Genomic DNA, 19,669 nt, shown 5'->3' with positions numbered 1-19,669 from the left:
GGGGCAGGCGGGGAGAGAGGGAGGCGGGCATCAGGGGCTGGTGGCCTGGCTCTGCCTCTGCCTCTGAGTCTATGGGCGCCTCAGGCAGGTCACTCCCTGGCCCAGGTTCGCATCGCCCCGTCTGTAGATTGAGGATGGCGATCTGACCATGAGAGGCCCCCAGGACGGGCCCAGGTGCTTCCAGTTGGAGCCCATGTGAGACAGTCGCCCTCCTTTGGGTCACCACCTCCTCTCCTCATTCCCTCCAGGCGAGTTGCGGGCGCAGCAGGGCACTCACCCCCAGCGTGCCTGGAAAGAAGCTGCGTCTGCATAGCTTCGTGTGCTGTCTACTGGCTGCCAGGACTTTCCCAAAATGGGGTGGGTGCCATTCATGGTGCGGGTGTGAGGTTTTGAAATAAATGCTTTTCAGGCACATAGAGTTGGATTTTAAATATTATGTAAAGGGAGTATAGGTCTATAGGGGTCTAGCAATGACTCCTACAATTTCATAGCTGACGTCGGACACACTGTGATCCCTGCCAGGCTGTACCCCACTGCCAGGCTGTGCCCCCTGCCAGGCTGTACCCCACTGCCAGGCTGTGCCCCCTGCCAGGCTGTGCCCCCTGCCAGGCTGTACCCCACTGCCAGGCTGTGCCCCCTGCCAGGCTGTGCCGCCTGCCAGGCTGTGTCCCTTGCCAGGGCTGCCAGGCCTCCATGTTTCTGCCTCCTTGCTCATCTCTCACAGTCCTGTGCCCCAGATGGAAACCCGCCTGGGAAATTGAACTCAAGCCCGGTTACCTGAGGGGACTTGCCGCTCGCGCCCGCCTGTCTGGGGAGCGTCAGCAGCACCCCCTGAAACAGCTGGTTGGTCTCCTGGTTGTCCTTGGTGATGTCAGCGTTCTCGTGGAGGCCGAACACCCCTGGGTGGGCTATGATGGGAAGGTTCCTGAGGTACTCGATGTAGGACTAGGAAGAAAAGCTTCAGGTGACACACATGTGGGTTCCTGGGGCCCCACAGGTCACTAGGGCTGGGTCAGACCAGCCCGGGCAGACGCCTGTGCGGGGCCACACCCCAAGCTCGTCCCTGTGCCCGGGCTTTGGAGCCTGACAGAACGGGGCTTGGATCCGCCCCGTTCTGTCAGGCTCTGTGGGGGTCCCAGAGCCTCACTCCCTCATCGAAGGACACGCCGGGCGCGCAGCGGGGCGCAGTGAGAGACGCCCCTTTCCGTCCTCCCTCCAGACGTCTGGTTTCCCTCGCTCCTTTGGTCCAGTTTTGGTCCCTCCCCTTTCACCACCTGCTGAACCTTTCTTTCCAAGTAGCAACTTCCAGGCTGTTCGCTGCCAAGCTTCCCCTTAACATCCCTCCTCCCACAGGAAACCCTCCTATTTTGAGAGACCTGGTCTACCAAAGACTCAGTGTTCATTATCAATAACACTCTCTCTCTCCTGGGCTCTTGGAATATTGGAAATAGCTTAGGGACCCAAATCAGGAGGCTCAAGGCGGCCCCTGGGCCCTTGCTGGCCTCCCTCCACGCCTCACCTGGTAGGAGCCGTGGGGGGGGATGTAGTAAATGTCTCCTGGGGCGACGTAGTAGTGGTCCTGCTCGATGTCCTTGCAGTAGAAGGTGGACAGCAGGGACAGCAGGAGACGCCTGTCTTTGTCGTCGGTCACTCTGCCTCCATAGTTGCACTCCCCTGGAGACAACCGCAGAGGGGGAGGCTGAGCCCTGGGACGGGCGCCCTGAGCTCAGTTACTAGCCTAAAGCAGAGGATTCTTTGAGCCCAGGAGCCTGCGGAGACCAGGGCTGCTGGAGCTGCGCTCAGCCTGGGATGAGAGCAGACCTGTTTGCTGTTGTGGCTGCTCTAAAAAGAACCCCGGCCACCACGTTACTAGCAGATGGCAAACAGCTAAACCAAAAGCCAAGCGCTGCAACCACCAACGAGCAGCATTTAGGCACCTTCCACGTGTGTGTGCGCACGCGTGTGTTTGTGTGTACATACATGTGGCAGACATTATAGCAATGTGGTTCCAGTCAAGAGCTTTGGCATGAGGCAGTCCTGGGTTCCCGCTCCAGCTGATCTGGGTTCCAGCCTCTTCCACTTAAGAGCAGCCTCCTCGCTGACACCAGCGAGCCCATGGCACAGGCTGGGTGAATGGCGCCGGGAGCACTGAGCAGCAAGCGCGGCACAGGAGTCCGTCACGTGGTCACAGCGGCCACACACAGTCCCAGGGGCTGAGCCTATCCTGTCGCGGCTGCTTTGGGAGATGACGTCCCCACCCCCGTCATAACATCACCCTCTGAGACTCAGGTGTCTGTGCTCAGATTTCTACAAGAACCAGGGACATCCAGGGCCCCTTGCCAACCCCGGACACAGCTTCCAGCTGGTCCAGACCCACGGGATGTGGCACCACCTGGGTGTGGCATTTGGAAGTTGTGGACAACACACTAGCCTGAAAAGAGGAGACGTGTGTGTGTGTGTGTGTGTGTGTGTGTGTGTGTGTGTGTGTGAGACTCTCCAGAAGGGTCGGCTCATTTCCAATCTGAACCATTCCAGAAAGAGGACAGTCTACAGACAAGAAATAGGAAGCACGGCCCAAGTTGGGAGCAGAGGCCTCAGTTTTTCTTGGCCCAGAGTTGGAGGAGGATCCTGGTGCGTGTCGAGGGAGGAGGAGGGACTAAGGGGCGCCCCCATGGCGATGCACCCAGAGACACTGCAGCTCGCTCTGTTGACGTCTCAGGCCTCAGCACAGTTTAGACTGGACATTGGCGGCTGGTACGCTGTGAAGAGGTTTGTGACAGCTCCTGGCTGCAGTACTAACGGGAGCGCAGTTTGTCCCCAGGGCACCAAGTGAAGGGCGTCTCCTGCAGAGACCTGCGGAGTCCTGTGGCCACCCCCCTGCAACTAGCTTTTCTCAGGGGCTGGTCCTGAGGCTCTAGTCTTGCGTGTATGAGGGACGTGACTTCCTTCTGGCCACTGCTCTGCTCTCTGAGGCAGGAGCGCAGGCTCCGGGACCACGTTGGGCCGCATCTCCCGCCTCAGGCCTCGCGGCTCCTGCTGCAGGCGGGGCTGGGGCTCCGGGAGGTGACTGCACGCCTCTCCCAAGGCCTCAGGATCACCCGCATCTGTTCTTCCCTCCAGGCACGTAGGAAGGTTACACTATCCCGGGCCGTGCAGGTGGGTGGGGCAGGCGCCGTTCCTATGCATTTAATTCCTGGGACGAGCTCTTTAGCGCTAGCCTGTTGGCACTGACCACACAAGTGTATGTTGAGATGGTGGCATCAGAAGTTGGTGGAGCCCGGCCCGGGTGGCTCAGTGGTTGAGCACCGACCCATGCACCAAGAAGTCACTGGTTCCATTCCTAGTCAGGGCACATGCCAGTGTTTCGGGCTCAGCCTCCAGTAGGGGGCGTGCAGGAGGCGGCTGGTCGTTTGGCTCAGGAGGCATCCCTCACTGATGTCTCTCTCTCCCTAACCCCTCTCTCTAAAATCAGTAAAAACATTTGTTTGAGTAAGTTGGCGGAGCCTTTGCCAACTGTGCCCTGACATAATTACAATGAGCAGTCACTTTCCTAGTTCACGCTGGGCATGTAGATCGGGCGAGATACGGGCCTTTGATGCCAGACACTCTTGAGACGTGGGGACTGTTTGTTATGCCAGCCTAACTAGTCCCCGGGCCTGTGGGTGGGGGGCGTGGCTGTCCACCAGCCGGGGCTGGTTTCCGAGCCTCAGGCAGTGCTGACTGAGCCGCAGGGCAGCTGGGCACTCAGTCCGTCCTGGTCCTGCCATCTGCAGAGGCGCCCGTGCTTCTGGAGAAGACCCTCCCACAAACCAGCTTCCACGGGCCTGACGCCGTGCGTCCCTTGGGCTTTGTGTCGGACACTGTGCTGAGTGAAGGTCTGTGTGACCTTCTGCAACTGAACTTTATCACGGAGAGCAGGACTTCTCGGCCTCGGCACCATTAGCATGTGGGCTGGGGAGTCCTGCTCTGGGGGCCGCCCTGTGCGTCCTGGGATGTCTAGCACAGCCTGGCCCCCCCGGTGCACTCCCACTGAGCTGTGGCAACCCAGTGTCTGCAGACATTGCCACAGGCCCCCGGGGGTCAAAATCCCCTCTGCTCTCAAGCCTCAGTCTCATCAGCTGTGAAATGGGTCACTAACGGCGCATAGATTGCCAGGAGACCCAGCGCACTGCTCTGCTGTGGACAGAGGGGCTCCGTGGAAAGCCACCACCCAGGAGATGGGCTCACAAATCCCAGCTGGGCGGGCCATGGTGGGTGTCACTCCCAGGCCCCTGACTGCTGACCTTTGTCCTAAGCAGGCCCCGCCCAGGGCAACGCCTTTGAAATGCCTACTCAAGTGCACCTCCTCAGGACAGCGGAGCCTGACTGTCCTGTCACTGACCGCCTTGCTCCCTTCCCCTCCACGCAGCCTCCTAATTCCATGAGCACAATCACAGCCCCAAACCATGATGCTGGGAGCATTTTCTCAGTCTGTCCAGGTCTTGCTCCCAGGCATGCCCTCTGTTTGGCTCAAATAAATTCTTACAAAAACTCTACAGCCCAGGCTGGTGGCTCAGTTGGTTGGGGCGTTGTCCGTACACCAAAACGGTGTGGGTTCCATTTCTCATGAGAGCAGTTCTAACCCCTGGCGGGGGTGCACATGGGAGACAGCCAGTTACGTGTGTCTCTCTTTCCCCCTCTCCCTCCCCTTCCCCTGTCCCTCCCTCTCTTCCTTTCCCCCCCTCTCCCTCTGTCTCCCTCTCCTCTCCCCTCCCCTTCTACCTCCCCCTTCCCTCCCACTCCCCTCCTCCTTCCCCTCTCCTTCTCCCCCTTACCCCCTCCGTCTCCCTCTCCTCTCCCCTCCCCTTCTCCCTCTTCCTCTCCCTCCTCCCTCCCCTTCTCCTTCTCCCTCTCCCTCTCTCTTCCTCTCCCTTCCTCTCCCCCATACCCTCTCCCTCTCCTTTTCTCCTCTCCCTCTGCCTGCCCCCCATCTCCCTCTAAAAGTCAATAAAAACATATCCTCCAGTGAGGACTAGAAAAGACTGCTCTGCAGGTTTGGACATTAGTACACCGACAGTGTCTACAAAGTCCCTGCCCCAGGCCTGGGGAGAGGAGCCGGACAGCCCTTAGCTCTGGGATGAAGAGATGGGAGTGTGGTCTGCAGGGTGCCCCGTCTCTCACGGGGCTGCACTGTGACCCCTGGCCACCGCGTTCCATTCACTGAGCACATCCCTGTTTTACCCTTGAGGATAAAGCCAAGTCTTCTACACTTCCATCCTTCATCACAGACAGCAGGCGACTGACCAGGCTGCCGATGGATCGGCCATGCTGACTGGATTGCTTCCCCACAACTGCAGGTTGCCACCTCAGGTCCCTCTGCAGGGAACCTCTCTCATCCCCATCCCATGGCTCTACCCCTTCTTCTTCTACTTATAAAACTCCTAGTCATCCCTCAAAACCCATCTTTGTGCCTTCAGGAGGTTTTCCATGATCATCTCCTGCCCCAGCCTGAGGCTACTCACTGGGCTGCCTTCCTACTTTACACGTGTTTCTCTCGTTGAACTTATCACCGTATTGTCATTAAAAAATATTTTTCTCCCTGTGAACCATTTGAGGGTAGGAATTAATATCTTAATTTCTTTCTTTTTTAAGACAGTATCTGGCCTGGTGACAGCGTTGGTGTGGCTCCGTCTGCGGAGGGGAAGCCTGAGCGAGTCCGGCTGGGGATGGCGGCGGAGCAGGAGCGGACGTGGCTGCAGAGCCCCCTGCGTGCAGGAATACCTGTCAGGTAGGTCAGAGCGTCGAACGGCACGTCCTTGTAGTCGTTCAGGAACATCTGGACCTGCCGCACGCTGATCCTCAGGTCCGACTCGTTGAACTCGTAAGGGATGTTCCAACCTGCGTGGGGCGGGCGGAGGGCTCAGCGCGTGGGCCAGACAGAGCTCGAGGCCGTCAGCCTCCACAGGGATTGTGGCTGCGGCCCCTGAGCCGAGGAGGCGTCCGTCCTAAAACCAAATTCCGGGTGGCCGCCCCTTCTCAGAGGAAGGTGCCAGCGCACGAGGAGCAGCGGCTGGACACAGTGGAGGCACAGGGCTCCTGGCCAGCAGGGGCAGCGGGCAGCGCCCTGGGCCTCGAGCCCAGCCAGCTTCGGGCTCCCGTCCCGCAGGAACTGGCGGCCCTGGGTTTGCTGAGAAATGCCCGGGGCCATACCAGCAGCCTGAGTGCGAGCAGAGCTTGGTGTAAGACAGCAGGTCGATGGGGCCTGGGCTCAGCCGAGTCACTTCATCTCCTGAACATTCACACTCAAAATAAAAATGATAAAACGGCCCTAACTGGTTTGGCTCAGTGGATAGAGCGTCGGCCTGTGGACTGAAAGGTCCCAGGTTCAATTCTGGTCAAGGGCATGTACCTTGGTTGCGGGCACATCCCCAGTAGGGAGTGTGCAGGAGGCAGCTGATCGATGTTTCTCTCCCATCGATGTTTCTAACTCTCTATCCCTCTCCCTTCCTCTCTGTAAAAAAATCAATAAAATATATTTTAAAAAAATGATAAAACAGCAGAGTAGTAACTCATGCTCTGGCACACCCGGCCATTGGCTGCGAGCCAAGGAGGTGCCCAGACTTTGGGAGACCCGCATGGCGGGGCGCGGGAGGCCGCAGCTGCGAAGGCAGAGTCCGCCGCGGGCCCTGGGCTGCCCGTCCGGCCGCGCCGTGCAGGGCCAGGGCGCGTGTGCAGCCGGGCGGGTGTGCAGGGAAAGGAAGAGGATGCTCAGAGGACCCCAGACACAGCTGCCTCCTGGTTAAGGAGCACGAGCTGAGGGCCCTGCAGGGTCACGTCCAGGCTGTGGAGCAGACCAGCTGCAGAGGCCGCAGATGGCCAGGAGCCTGCCAGCGTGTGCTGCTCGGCCCTCACGGGAACCCGTCAGCATCTCGTGAAGTGAGGCATGGCTGGGTATGTTAGTGAAAACATCACCTTTATTTTTTCGAGAAGCGCAGACAAACATGTCCCAGCGTCTTTCTTTCCTTGTCATGCTATAAACTACTTGGTGGCGCTTTGTGGATAATGGCCACCGTGCCCCAGGTGGGCGCATACACATCTCAAGCCCGATTCTCTCACTGTCACGTGACTTCAGCAGCACCTCTTTTCCTGGCATCGACACTGACCTGGTTCTGGGGTTGCCAGGTTTATTAAATACAAGTACAGGGCCCTCGGTAAAGTTATAACTTCAGATAACCAACAAGTCCTGTTCAGTACACGTGTGCCCCGAAGGCTGTGTGGCGCACCGTCTCCCGCGTCTCCCCGCGTCCCTCTGGGCAGAGCCCGCGCCCGCCTGCGCGCCCCGCCCTGCCCGGGCCCTCGCCTACCGAGCGGCCCGAAGTTCCGCCGCTCCTGAACGATGGCGTGGAAGAAGCAGAGGCCGAACAGCAGCTTCTGCCACATCTCGGCCTTCGTGCAGCTTTGGAAGAAGACTGGGTCGGAGATGGGGTCGTTGAGGTAGGAGCGCAGGAGGTTGGCCCGCAGCCCTTTGGGAGGCTCGTTGGTCATTTTGATCCCGTTCTGGAGGATGCTGACTGGGAACTTCTCGGAGGGGTAGCTGGTCAGCCAGAGTCTGGAGGGACAGCGACCCAACTACTTAGAGCAACGCAGTAACTTAATGGAAAAACCAGTAACACAGATATCAGCCACCATCCATTGAGCACCGCCCGGTGCCGCCAGGCTAAGAACCAACGTGTCCCTTCCCATGCTTTGCCTCCCAGCCCCTCTGTGGGGGGTTTCGACCCCTCCGACCAGAGAGGAACTGGGAGCGTGGAGAGGCCGAGTGGGTGTTCCACGTGCACACCCCCTAGAGGTGGCTGAACTGAGAGGTGACGGGGCTCCCGCCGTCCAGGCCCCGTCCGCCCTGCTGGACTGGCCGAGCCAAAGCCTGCACCCAGGAGAGGCTGAAGTGAGCCACTCCCAGCTCCCAGCTCCCAGCTCCTCACAGCCTTGCTGTTAGAGAGGAAACGGGGCAGGCGGGGAGGAAAGGCAAGCAAACCGATGCCACAGTAAATGCATTACTGAACCAAGACCGCATGTTGTCCCCACGGGAACAGGAGGTTTCTATTGCGGGGAGAAGTCTGCGATCGGCCCAGCCAGGAGCAGGGTCCAGCCGGGCCTGCTTTTGTAAATACAGTGCTGGGCCCTGGCTCTGCCCCTTCATTTACATATGACTTGCGGCTGCTTTCCTGCAGCTGACTACAGTGGGGCCTTGACTTATGAGTGTCCCGACTAACTAATGACTAATGAGTGTTTTGAGATACCAGTTGTCTCTCGGCTGATTTTTTGCATTGAGTTGACAGAGTAATTTGAGTTAATGAGCTCCTTAACGAGCTCCTTAACGAGCTCGGTCTCTCAACGAATTAAACTCGTAAGTTAAGGCCCCACTGTAGTTGCAACAGAGACCACGGGGGCGGCCTCACAGTCTGACATATTCACGATCTGGCCCTTTACAGAGAAAGCTTGCCGACCGCAGTCACGGAGGCGGCGTTTGGAACAGGCCCTGAAGGTATGGCAGGCTTCTTCCTGTGCCCACAGACGGGAACAGATGCAAATGTACGTAGAAGCAAAAAGATGGCAACTTCACCTCAGCGAGTTAACACTTCGGCGCACCGGCGTCCAGGCTTTCCTTCGCCTGTGTTTCCTACCCGAGCTCCATGGCAGCCTGACCTGTTTCATTTTGCAGGTTTTTGTTTGTTTGCTTTGCTAGACTTTAGAGCGGTCACAACAGGCGAGTCTGGTGACGGAAGGCCGTTAGGAACACCGGACGCAGCTGGGCGTCCGCACAGGCGAGGAGGCCGGGAGGAGGCCCGGCCCTGTGGGTCCAGGCCCGGGGCTGGGAGCTGGGCAGAGGCTATCGCTGCTGGCTTGAGGCCTGACCTTAGTCTGCAGATGGCTGACATCTAGTTCAGGCCCAGAAAACCAACCCGATGCCGCAATATATTTTTGAAGTAATTGCCCACTTTTAAAAATGTAGGGTTTTCTTTTAAAATTCTAGATCCCTCCATGCCCTTTAAATAACGACAACATCCAATCACAAGAGGCTTGCGTTCCTGCATGGCAACACCAGCGGCACAAGCAGGGGCTGCTCGTCTTTCCCTAAGGGCGTGGCGTCTCTTTCCTGAGTCCCCACCGCTCCCGGTGGTGCCCAGCGCGGAGGCCGACGGCCCGGACGACTGCTACTGTGGTGTGGAAAGTGGAATATTCCTGTGCCTAGTCCCCCTCCCTCATCTGTGGCACATTCCTGGCTCCTGGAGGTACCTGAGCTCATGCCTTTTGGATTAGGAACATAGTATTGAGGACCTTAATGAATAATTTTTTCTTCATTGAGTGTGTCATTAATGGTCAATGAATCAACTCATCATCCCAAACCAAACAGAATTCTTGAAACTAGTAGATCCCACTTAAACTCTTCCATGAATCTTACCCGAGTCTTACATGAATAGAGTCAACTATGGCCTAGTCTGGCTTTGTAAATAAACACTAAACACTTTCATTTTCAGGCAGACATGACTAAAATTAAAACATCCACCAGGCTTTGGGGTAGAGTAAGAGTTGGCAAAGTCTCTGTAAAGCAGCAGTTCTCAACCTGTGGGTCGCGACCCCTTTGGCGGTCGAACGACCCTTTCACAGGGGTCGCCTAAGACCATCCTGCATATCAGATATTTACATGACGATTCATAACAGTAGCAACATTACAGTTATGAAGTAGCAACGAAAATAATTTTATGGTTGGGTCACAACATGAGGAACTGTATTTAAAGGGCCAGAAGGTTGAGAATCACTGCTATAAAGGATCAAACAGTAAGCGCTCAGCCTTTGCAGGCAGATGGTTGCTGCCACATTACCTGCAGCATGAAAGCATCCTTGATCCTTGATAATATATAAGTGAGCATTGCTGTATCGCAACAAAACTTTATTGATAGACAATGACATTTTAATTTCATATCATTTTCATCTGTCATGAGGTATTATTCTTCTGATTTTTTTCAACCATTAAAAAATGTAAAAACTCTTTCTTAGCTTATACACCAGACAACACCAAGCAGTCGCCTGGGTGTGGACCCGGCTGCATGGCTGGCCCTGGTGGATCGAGAGCACTATGCACACGGGCGTCGGAAGGGGCTTTGAAGTCTGTCTGGTCCATCTCCTCGCTCTGCAAATGCACAGCCACGCCTGCTTGCTGGGCTCTAAAGTTCACAGAACACATAGCTGTTTCCAGTGTTTCATGGCGCCTGAGAAATAGGCCAGAGCAAGGACAGTGGAGCCTAGACTACAGGTGAGATATTTTTAAAGACAAAGAATGTTAAGCATCAGATTTGCTGACATTTAATGTACCTTTCCAGACACATTTCCTATCACCTCCCCTCAACAACATCTCACACCAGGGTCACAGCATAGCTTCTTGGTGCTTCCCTAACACCATCTTTGCTTTTTACAAATGCTGTCCCTTCTGCCTGGAATGTCCTTCCTGGCGAACTCCTATTCACCTTTCAAAACCCCAGGCCAATATCAGTCCTCCAGGTAGGTCTCCCCGACTCTCCCTTCCCCCTCCGTGTCCCAGGGCCCTTCTTAGAACATGAACCTTGTTCCTCTGCAGGCTGCCTTCTGCTAGACAGAGCCTCCCAAGGGCAGAACTGTGTCTGGTCGTCTTCGCCGTCCCTGCCACCAGCACGGTGCCTGGAGCCGCGCCGCGCAGGACAGGCAGCGTGGGAGCCTCTCACCTGAAGCTGGCGTTGGTGTTCTCAGGGACGATCACCTCCTCACAGATCTTCTCCAGGGCAGGCATCCAGCTCGTGGCCAGGTGGCAGTTCTGCAAGACCACCCAGGTCCCCTCTTTGATGGCGATGTTGATCATTTTGGCTGCAATAGGGCCTTGGCCCTGGCCCAGGGATATGATCTGTGTTTTGGTGCCTCCCATGTCAAGATCCTCCGCAAACTTCAGCAGGCCTGGGGCCAGGAGGAAAAGGGGCTTTTAAGAGAATGAGCCAGCGAAGACCATATTAACAGTCACGTCACAGGAGGCCCACGTTACAATTCTGGCTCCAAAAGATACCCACTGACTGCTGATAATTACAAATAAGCAAGTCTCCAGGGAAATTTTAGACTTTGGTGAAGATGGAGAGCAAAGACACTATTGGTCCCTCTTTTGCTCTGAATATACAGACATTATTGATTTTTAAAAATGACAGAAACTGAAAAAAATCAGGGTTGAAGGAAAGAGAAATTCCCAGGTGCCAAAAATAAAGACAGAGATCAAAACTAGAGAGGTGAGCACAGAGCCAAAGGACAAGGAACTGGGATTTTAGGAATTTATTTTACTGGGAAAAACAGGTGTTTGTACAGCAAAATTTCAGGTAAGTCTCACTTCTCTCTCCCTCAGAGGCAGCAATGCTACTAGGTTTTGTGAGTCTTCCCAGAGACATTTATGCATTTCAGTCATGCGGAATACGATTATACTCACACCAATTGTAGACCCCACATGTGCTTCCTTCACTCAGAATTCCCCTGTCAGTCCATGCATAAAGGCCCTATTCTTTGTCATGGTTGCAAAGGATTTCCCCATTGGAAAACACCACAAGACATCTAACCCGCTTAGAAGCGGTGTTTGCACACGGGAGATGGGCATAACTTTGCACTCAAAAGAGGTGGGGTGCTGGAACTGAGTTTAAAAAAAAAATAAAGTTAGGGTCCTCCAAGGGCTGCGCCTTCATGGAGAGAAGGCCAGAATCTGGTCACTGACTCAAGAAGCACCGTGGAAGCTGCCACTGGCTTGTAGCCTGGATAGGAAAATAAAAACCCTCCAGTGAGAAATCAGAGCATGCAGCCTACGCCACAGAAACTCCCCTATACACTGACCTGGAACGGGACACCCGGGCACCGTTGTTTGTGTCTATAGACTATTCAGTTAGGGCACCCCTGAAACCCACGCCAGCGAGACCCCCACAAAACAACACACGCTGCTGTTGGTGAACGCACAGTAAACTACCACCAACTACCAACCACGCTCAGGGACTGTCAGCACAGACAACAAATGGGAGAACTGATGCCCCAAGGATTACACACAGACTCTGCTGTGGGCTGAATTCCGTCCCCCCAGATCCATATCTTGAAGTCCTGACTCCCAGGACCTGGGTCTTTACAGAGGTAGTTAAATTGAAATGAGGTCAAGAGGGTGGGTCCTAACCCACTATGACTGGTGTCCTTACACGAGGAGATGAAGACAGGCATAGAGGGAAGAGCCTGTACAAACACAGGAAGCAGGTGGCCACGAGTGAGCACGAAGAGGCCTCAGCAGCGGCCGCCACCCGCGCCCTGAGCGTGGACTTCTGTTCTCCAGGACCGGGAGGAACCAGTCTGCCGTTCGAGGCACCCGCCTTTGGTATTGGTTGTGGCAGCCCCAGCTGCTCTTTGGCGATAATGTACTGGCACCGGAACCTGGAAAGGAGACCCATGGCTCCCAGCTGCCACCTCTGACTGCCTTCGTGGGCAGGTGCTGGCTCCGCCTGGGTCAGGTGCGGGTCACACCCCTCGGCCTTCTCCCAACACGCCAACCTTGTCTTTTGCGTTTCTGACACTCTTCCTTCATTCAGCAGCAGAGACAACTAAAGCTTTGCAATCCCTCAACGGAACAGAAAACTAATTCCTGAAAACAACACACACCCTTTAATAAGCACAAATGGTTCCTGGGAAAATACACAACCTGGTAACAGTGGCTACTCCTGGGAGCACTAGGAGGAGGCGGCACCTTCACTCTACATAAGTGTTCCTCGGCCTCAGCTCTCCTGACAGGCGGGGCCGGATAATCCACTGCTGAGCCCTGTGCACTGTGGGGTGTTCAGCACCTTGGTCTCTACCTACTAGATGCCAGTAGCACCCCTAGTTGTGACAACAAAAATGCTTTCCACGTTGTCAAATGTTCCTTGAGGGCAAAATGGCCCTGGTTGAGCCACACTTCTATACCTTATGGCATTGTTTGGTTGTTTTTAAATCATGACTCACAGTATTAATTATCCAAAAAGTTAAAAAATTAAAAGAAAAGAGGAAAGCCCAGCTGAGATAGTCAGAAAAAATGATTTAAAACAAAGGTGGCCAATTAGCAGTCAGGCTAAATCTAGCCACAGCTTGGCCCTCGCACAATTTTTAAGAAAACATTTGAATGAGTTATCAAGATGTCAAAAGGAGTGCTTTTTGCATTTCTTGTTTCTCTTGAAAAAAATCAGATGATCTGGCTCACAGCACCAGAGGGCACAGAGGGTGGAGTAGCAGCTGGCCCTTTAGGCAGGAAAGAAACCTGCAGTCGACACGCCCCCCCCCCCGCCCCGGCCTATTCACTGCTGGCCTTCAGAGCCATCTGAATTGGAGATGCCTGCTAAAAGGGATGCTATTGCCATCCATTCACATTTTGGGCTCTTCATACCACAGTCCACCCTTACCTGCCATCGGATCTGCGCCGGGAGACAGCACGAAAATCAGGGGCGTGCAGCAGCTGGAGTCATTGTAGGACCCCTGGAGGTCAAATGTAGGGGTTTCAATGTACACGTTGCCCATGTGCTCAGCAATGAACTCCCGGGTGGCCGGGATCATCTTGTCGGGCCGCAAACATCGCAGGATCACCATCCTCTCCAACCCTTGAAGGAACTTCCAAATGCCAGGGAACTTCTCCTCGTGGGGGTATGCTGAGTCATAGATGAGCTTCCATTTATCAGCGTTTTCTCCCAAATGTTCCATCAGGCCTTTCAACCCTGACAACGAGGATGCACGAACCACTTCGGCCCACGCTTTCTCAGACAGCCATTCAGAAACTGGGTTGGGGAAGGGGTTGTCCAGGGCCACGCCGCCAGTGAGGAGAAAGTACCAAATCTCCTCGTTAATTAGCTTTTTCTCTTTCAAGATGCCAATGGTCAGGAGGAGGGAGAAAACCAGCTTGTCCTTCTCAAACAGAGAGCGGCAGATATTGTTGTAGATGCTGAGGGTGAAGTACTCAACGATGTGCTCAATGCGCAGGTCCAGCTCGTCACTCTTCTTGCTGTGCACCAGCGACTGCATGTAGAGGTTGATGAACCATGTCAGGGAGTACTGGTACATCGGCTCGATGTTGGCCAGGTCAGAGATACAAAAGAAGATGGTGGCAGAGTGGACAGCCACCGGCTTGTAGCCCATCCGAGTCTGGTCAATCTGCGTTTCTGTCACCGAAGCAATTTCCTGTTTCTCGGAGATCTCTTCAGACAGCTCCTTGGAGGAGGACAGAACATTGATGGCAGTCTCATCCTCAAGGATGTTGCCCTCAGACAAGGAGAGGATCTCTAGGATCCTGTCTTCAATTTCCTTTAACTGCTTCTTGTTCTTGGCACTTTCCACAATCAACTTGTTCTTTTTCTCTTCCAGTTCTGGCTTCTCCTTGGCAGCCACGATGCCAAGCAGCTGATCTTGGAGGCCCAGGGGGGTGATCATGAAGTTGAGGAGGCAGACTTTCACAGCGACTTCAGGGAGGTAATGTGGGTTCCTTAGGCGGGTAGTGATGTATAGCTTGAAGTCCTTGGAGTATTCGATGATGTTTTCACCCAGCCTCATGTACTCGACCCCTTGCTGCCTGAATGTGGACTTCAGCAGGATGGGCTCAATGAAGGCATCCAGCTCTGCCCCCACGTTCTCTAGTAGGACAGGGGTGCCAAACTGCAGGGCATTCTCCAGTGTCCTCACATAGTTGCTGTCCGAGAACTTGATGACAGACAGCTTGTTCACTTTCTCCATGTTCTTGATCCACTTGTTGGCCTGCCCCTGAGGGTCAATCATCAAGGCCCAGCGTCTGGAATTGGACACAATGATGCCGTTGTCGATGGAGAAGGAATCGACAGGCAGCCCGGCGATCTGCCAGGCTCGGGTTTTTATGGGATCTCCCAACGTGTTGCTGAGACTGAAGTCACTGGAGCCGGGGATGACCCTCTTGCTACACTGGGCCAGCCACTGATTTTGGCACTTGGCCCGATAATCCACGGTAAAGGCCCCTAGGTAAGCCACAGTCCCCGCAGACACCAGCACATCCCCGGTCAGATTAGTATAGCGGATCCCCAGCTGCCGGGCAGCCTCTGTCCATCGCTCCTTCTCTCCCCCAAGACCGCTGATGAGCTTTTCTGCCCTGATGAGCTTTTGGGAGCAGATATCAATGTTTTCTTCCAAGGTAATCTTCTTGATGTTCATCTCCTCAAATTCATCGTTCAGGGCCTGGAGGCGGTCCTCCACCAGCTTCAGCTCTGCTCTCTTCAGGTTCAGCTTCTGCATCTGGATGTCCAGCTTCCCCTCTGCCTCCTTCAGCCGCTCCCGCTTGGGAGCAACCACCTTGGTCACGCGGTCGTACACCTCCATGGCTCTCACCCACTTGCACAGACCCTCACAGGCAGATGACACGTTTTTAATGACGGCCGGCTGGAAATCTGGGTGGTCGATAAATCTCTCTCGGATCCGTTTCATGATCATTAAGGGGATGTTGTCTTTGTCGTACGTCTTAAGGCTCTCCAGGAACTTCAGATCGCCAAGAACCTTTCTTGATACTCCCCAGTAATCTTCTATCATTTTGCCTGTCAGGTGAGCAAAGGCATAAGACTATCATTAAGATTTCTGGCTGAGACTTAAAGCTTTGCAGTGACGGTTCCTCGGATCTGGCAAAAAAATTCAAATCCCACAGAGGACTTTAAGGGCAGAAAAAATACTCTGTATGATACCATAACAATGGACCCGTCCTTATATGTTTGGCCAAACCCATAGAATGTGCTCCTCCAAGAGCATTCAATCATGTAAACTATGGGCTTTGGGTGATTCTGATGTGTCCGTGTAGGTTTGCTGTGGTGGCGGGTGTTGATAATGGATGGGAGAGACTGTGCATGGGTGAGGGCAGGGGAATATGGGAAACCTCTTTGATATGAACTTAAAGCTGCTTTAAAGATACAAAATCTAAATAAGAAAAGGAAAGTCTAAGCTGCTCACCATGGTCTGGGAGGCCTACTGACCTCACCCCTCATCCCTGCCTTGCTCTTCGGATGCCAGTCATGAAGGGCCTCCTGCAACGCCTCGCTGTCCGAGGCTTCCTTACACAAGCTGCGCATGTCTGCAGCTGGCTCCTGACCTGACTGGGGGCTCATTTTAGAAACCACCCTCACGGGCCACAGAGGGGTTTCCCTAGATGAGCCCCAACGAGCGCCCCCTGCACCCTTCCCCCAGCATTGCCCTTCATCTCAGCAGCTAGAACGTCTGTTCTTTCTACAGCATCTGTTGCAAGCTGTGACTTTTTGCTTACTTTTTATTGCGGCCTCTCCCTCACAGCGGTGAGGGGTCTGTGTTTACTGTTCTCCGCACAGTGCCTGAGACTCGGTCATCTGTCTGTATTGAATGAATGTTGCCCCTCATCCCAGCCATAGATGGAGAGGGCAAAGGAGTCACGGGCATGTGCTTTAAATATTCTTTTTCGGGTCTGGGAGGTGGACTGGATGGAACCCAAAGCGTCCTCCTCGTGAGTGAGTGGGGGCCCAAGAGAAGGCGAGGAGGGGAAGAAGACTGCAGCTGGACAGAGGCCCTCTGCCACCTGCCCAAGACGAAGCCGGGCCTGTTCTCCTTAGACCTCGTCACGCTGACCCCGGGCTGAGTGAGCCCTGACCTCATCCCAGGCGGCTCCTAAAAGGCTGACAGGTTGGAAAGGTTGGAGGCCTTTTGGCTCATGGCACTGTAACCATCGCTCATCCTAACAAGCGTCCATGAGTCCTGGCTCCGGGCTCAGTCGTCCACGGTGGAGGGTTTGATTCCAGGTCAGGGCACATGCCTAGGTTGCAGGTTCCACCCCCGGTCGGGCAACCGATTGATGTTTCTGTCTCACATTGATGTTTGTTTTTTCCCTTCTCTCTCTCTCTCTCTCTCTCTCTCTCTCTCTCTCTCTCTCTCTCTCTCTCCCCCTTCCTCTTTCTCTCAACTCAATGAAAAAGTCCTTGGGTGAGCATTAAAAAAGCTGTACTCGAGGCATCATATTAATTACAACAGTTCAAATGTGTCCTGTTTCTAACTCAAGCACAGCAGTCAAACATTCCCATGGAGGTTTTTGTTTACTGTCAGGAGAGTGACACGCTCCACGTAAATCCAGGATGCCCCAAACTACCTCGATTGCTCTTTTGCTGCAGCCCACTGTCCTGGCTGAATGCTGCAGGTTAAGTGAGTAGTGCACACAATTTGCTTTGCCTTTGAGCTAGAGAGGCGAACAATGGGTCCTGTGTGGATCACCAATGATCCAAGAAGAGAAATGACTTCTGGGGCCTGGCTATGGTTTGTGCACTGTTCTCCACCCTGGCTGCACCTTCGAACCACATAGGAGTTCAAAAAAAAATACAAATTCACACAGAGGCCATGCCCAGGCCAACTGAGTGAGGATCCCACGGCTCTCAAAGAGGCGCCGGCAGGGCCGGCTTCAGCCTCTTCATGCCCCGCGGGTCCTGGGTGCCCGAGTGGGGATGTGCCGGCTGGCTCACCTCGCTCAGCCCCACTGAACGCCCCGCACCTGCTGCCCTAACGGCGCCTGTCAAGTCCACACCGGCTTGTCCATTCCCCATTCCTTCTGTGTCTCCTTCATGGGGCTTCGGCCACCACCACCAGGAAAGAGGGAATGCTAAGCAATGGGAAGCAGAAGCCTCAACCTCGTTCAATTCCAAGGCACCTGTCTTCATACAAGACCCTACATGGAAATCTGATTGTAAGGAGACTGAACATTTACCTATTAATGCGGCTAGTCTCACTTATATAAGGCGCTCTCCTTTCTCCCCGGAATCCTTGTCTCCCCGCCTCCCTCCCAGCCTGCCTCTGCCTCCCTCTGCTCATCTCTCTGCCTCAGATTCTCCTCTACCATCTCATATTCCTCCTCCCTCTTCTCCCGTAGTGTCTCTGTCTCCTTGTCTCTCTTCTTCCACTTGCTCCACCTTTGCACGTCTCTCTGTCTCTGCACCACTGCGTCCGTCTCCATTTCTCTCTCACTGGCAGCCTTTGTGTTTCTGTCTTCGTCTGTTTCTCTTCACAGCCTCCCTGTCGTCTCTCCCGTTTCTCTGTCTGACACTGTGCTCGAGTCTGTCCCCCATCCTCTCTCTCTGTCGCCGTCTCCATCCGCCTCCTGATTCCTTCCCTCGGATCTCTCCCTGTTCATGATCTCTTTGTGTCTATGTGCCTCTGGGTCTCCCTGACCTTCGTCTTTGTAATGATTTGCAGGCAGGAGCTTTGACTGCTCAGCTCTCCTGTGACACCAGCATTTTCCTGGCTCCTGGGAGGAGAGGGGCGGTGAGGAGGCACAGGGAGCTCTCTGGTCTGGAGCACACGCACAGCTGGCGCCCCTCTCGCTTCCTCTGAGATTGCGCACACTGCCTGCGGGGCGGGTGTGTGTGTGTGTGTGTGTGCGCGCGCGCGGGCCACGTGCTGGGCGGGTTACCCGTGCCACTGGGGTCCGGCTTCCTCTCAGGTTTCAGCCCTTTCATGACACAGATGCTCTCCATGACCAGCTTGACGGGGCCGGGGGGGTTCTGCATGGACTTCACCATGGAGATGTCCGCTGGGTTCAGGGTGTCGAGCGCAGCCAGTGCGGCCTCCAGTGCTGGCATGGCCTCGGCCAGGTCCCCCTCACACTCGTCCTGCGGGCACACGGGGACAAAGGGGTGAGCGCAGCGCCTGGCATGCCTGGCACGGGGGAGGATGAGGCTCTGCTCCTGGAGAAAACCGTCCGGGCGGGGGTGGGCAGAGGCATTGCCCACGGCCATTCCTCCGGGAAGGTGCCCAGGGCTCTGGGTGCAGGGAGGCTGGCCCGGCCCTTGGGGCTGCAGCCTGGATGCCTTGGACATTAGGGATTCAGATGGTTTGTAATCTTTAAAAAAATCAAGCCTTTGTTTTTTTTTTGTGTGTGTGTGTGTTTTTTAAAATATATTTTATTGATTTTTTACAGAGAGGAAGGGAGAGAGATAGAGAGTTAGAAACATCGATGAGAGAGAAACATCGATCAACTGCCCCTTGCAGACCCCCTACTGGGGATGTGCCCGCAACCAAGGCACATGCCCTTGACCGGAATCGAACCTGGGACCTTTTAGTCCGCAGGCCGACGCTCTATCCACTGAGCCAATCCGGTTTCGGCAAGCCTTTGTTTTTAAAAAAATTCCCAAGAGATATATGTAGTGGGGACCAAGGATGGGTTGAGCGATGAAGGATGAGTCTTCACAGGTGAGTGACAGATGGGAAGAGGGTCAGGGCCAGTCCAGGGAAGATGAAGGTGCGGGAAGCTGAGCGGGGAGGGGCGGGATCCCTGCGGCTCAGCAACGGGCAAGGGCAGGGGCAGGGACAGGACACGGCTCAGGGGGATGCAAGTAGAGTGTAGGAGTGAGGAACAGGCATAGAGACGGGAGTTGGCTAGTGACATCTGGGAGGAGACATTATTTCTTCATTTAAAAACAAAATTAACACAATGAAATATCAGCCATAAAAATACTGATTCATGAAATAACATAGACATAAGCCTTGAACACTCCATGCTGAGTGACAGGAGCCAGACACAGAACCCCGGCCGCCATGGTCCCATATACATGCATGTGCAGAGAAATCCTGTGAGGCAGGAAGTCGGCGAGTGGCTGCTAGGGGCCAGAGG

General features: G+C 54.7%; 1 protein-coding gene across 1 annotated transcript in view; it reads right to left on the bottom strand.

Moving 5' to 3' along the window:
* Positions 1 to 19,669, bottom strand: part of DNAH3 (dynein axonemal heavy chain 3) — a 193,832-nt gene that overhangs the window by 6,213 nt on the left and 167,950 nt on the right. The window contains exons 51-57 of the mRNA XM_036309630.1: positions 18,470 to 18,668; positions 13,452 to 15,593; positions 10,740 to 10,965; positions 7,344 to 7,588; positions 5,761 to 5,877; positions 1,520 to 1,674; positions 778 to 945 (exon numbers count right to left, since the gene is read on the bottom strand). Of these exons, the coding sequence (XP_036165523.1) occupies positions 778 to 945; positions 1,520 to 1,674; positions 5,761 to 5,877; positions 7,344 to 7,588; positions 10,740 to 10,965; positions 13,452 to 15,593; positions 18,470 to 18,668 (3,252 nt within the window). The remainder of the gene's footprint in view (positions 1 to 777; positions 946 to 1,519; positions 1,675 to 5,760; positions 5,878 to 7,343; positions 7,589 to 10,739; positions 10,966 to 13,451; positions 15,594 to 18,469; positions 18,669 to 19,669) is intronic.

The sequence above is a fragment of the Myotis myotis genome, unplaced genomic scaffold (assembly GCF_014108235.1).
Source record: "Myotis myotis isolate mMyoMyo1 unplaced genomic scaffold, mMyoMyo1.p scaffold_m19_p_5, whole genome shotgun sequence".
Taxonomy (NCBI): Eukaryota; Metazoa; Chordata; class Mammalia; order Chiroptera; family Vespertilionidae; genus Myotis; species Myotis myotis.
Note: the sequence above shows the minus strand (reverse complement) of the source record. Positions and strands in the feature narration are given on the sequence as shown.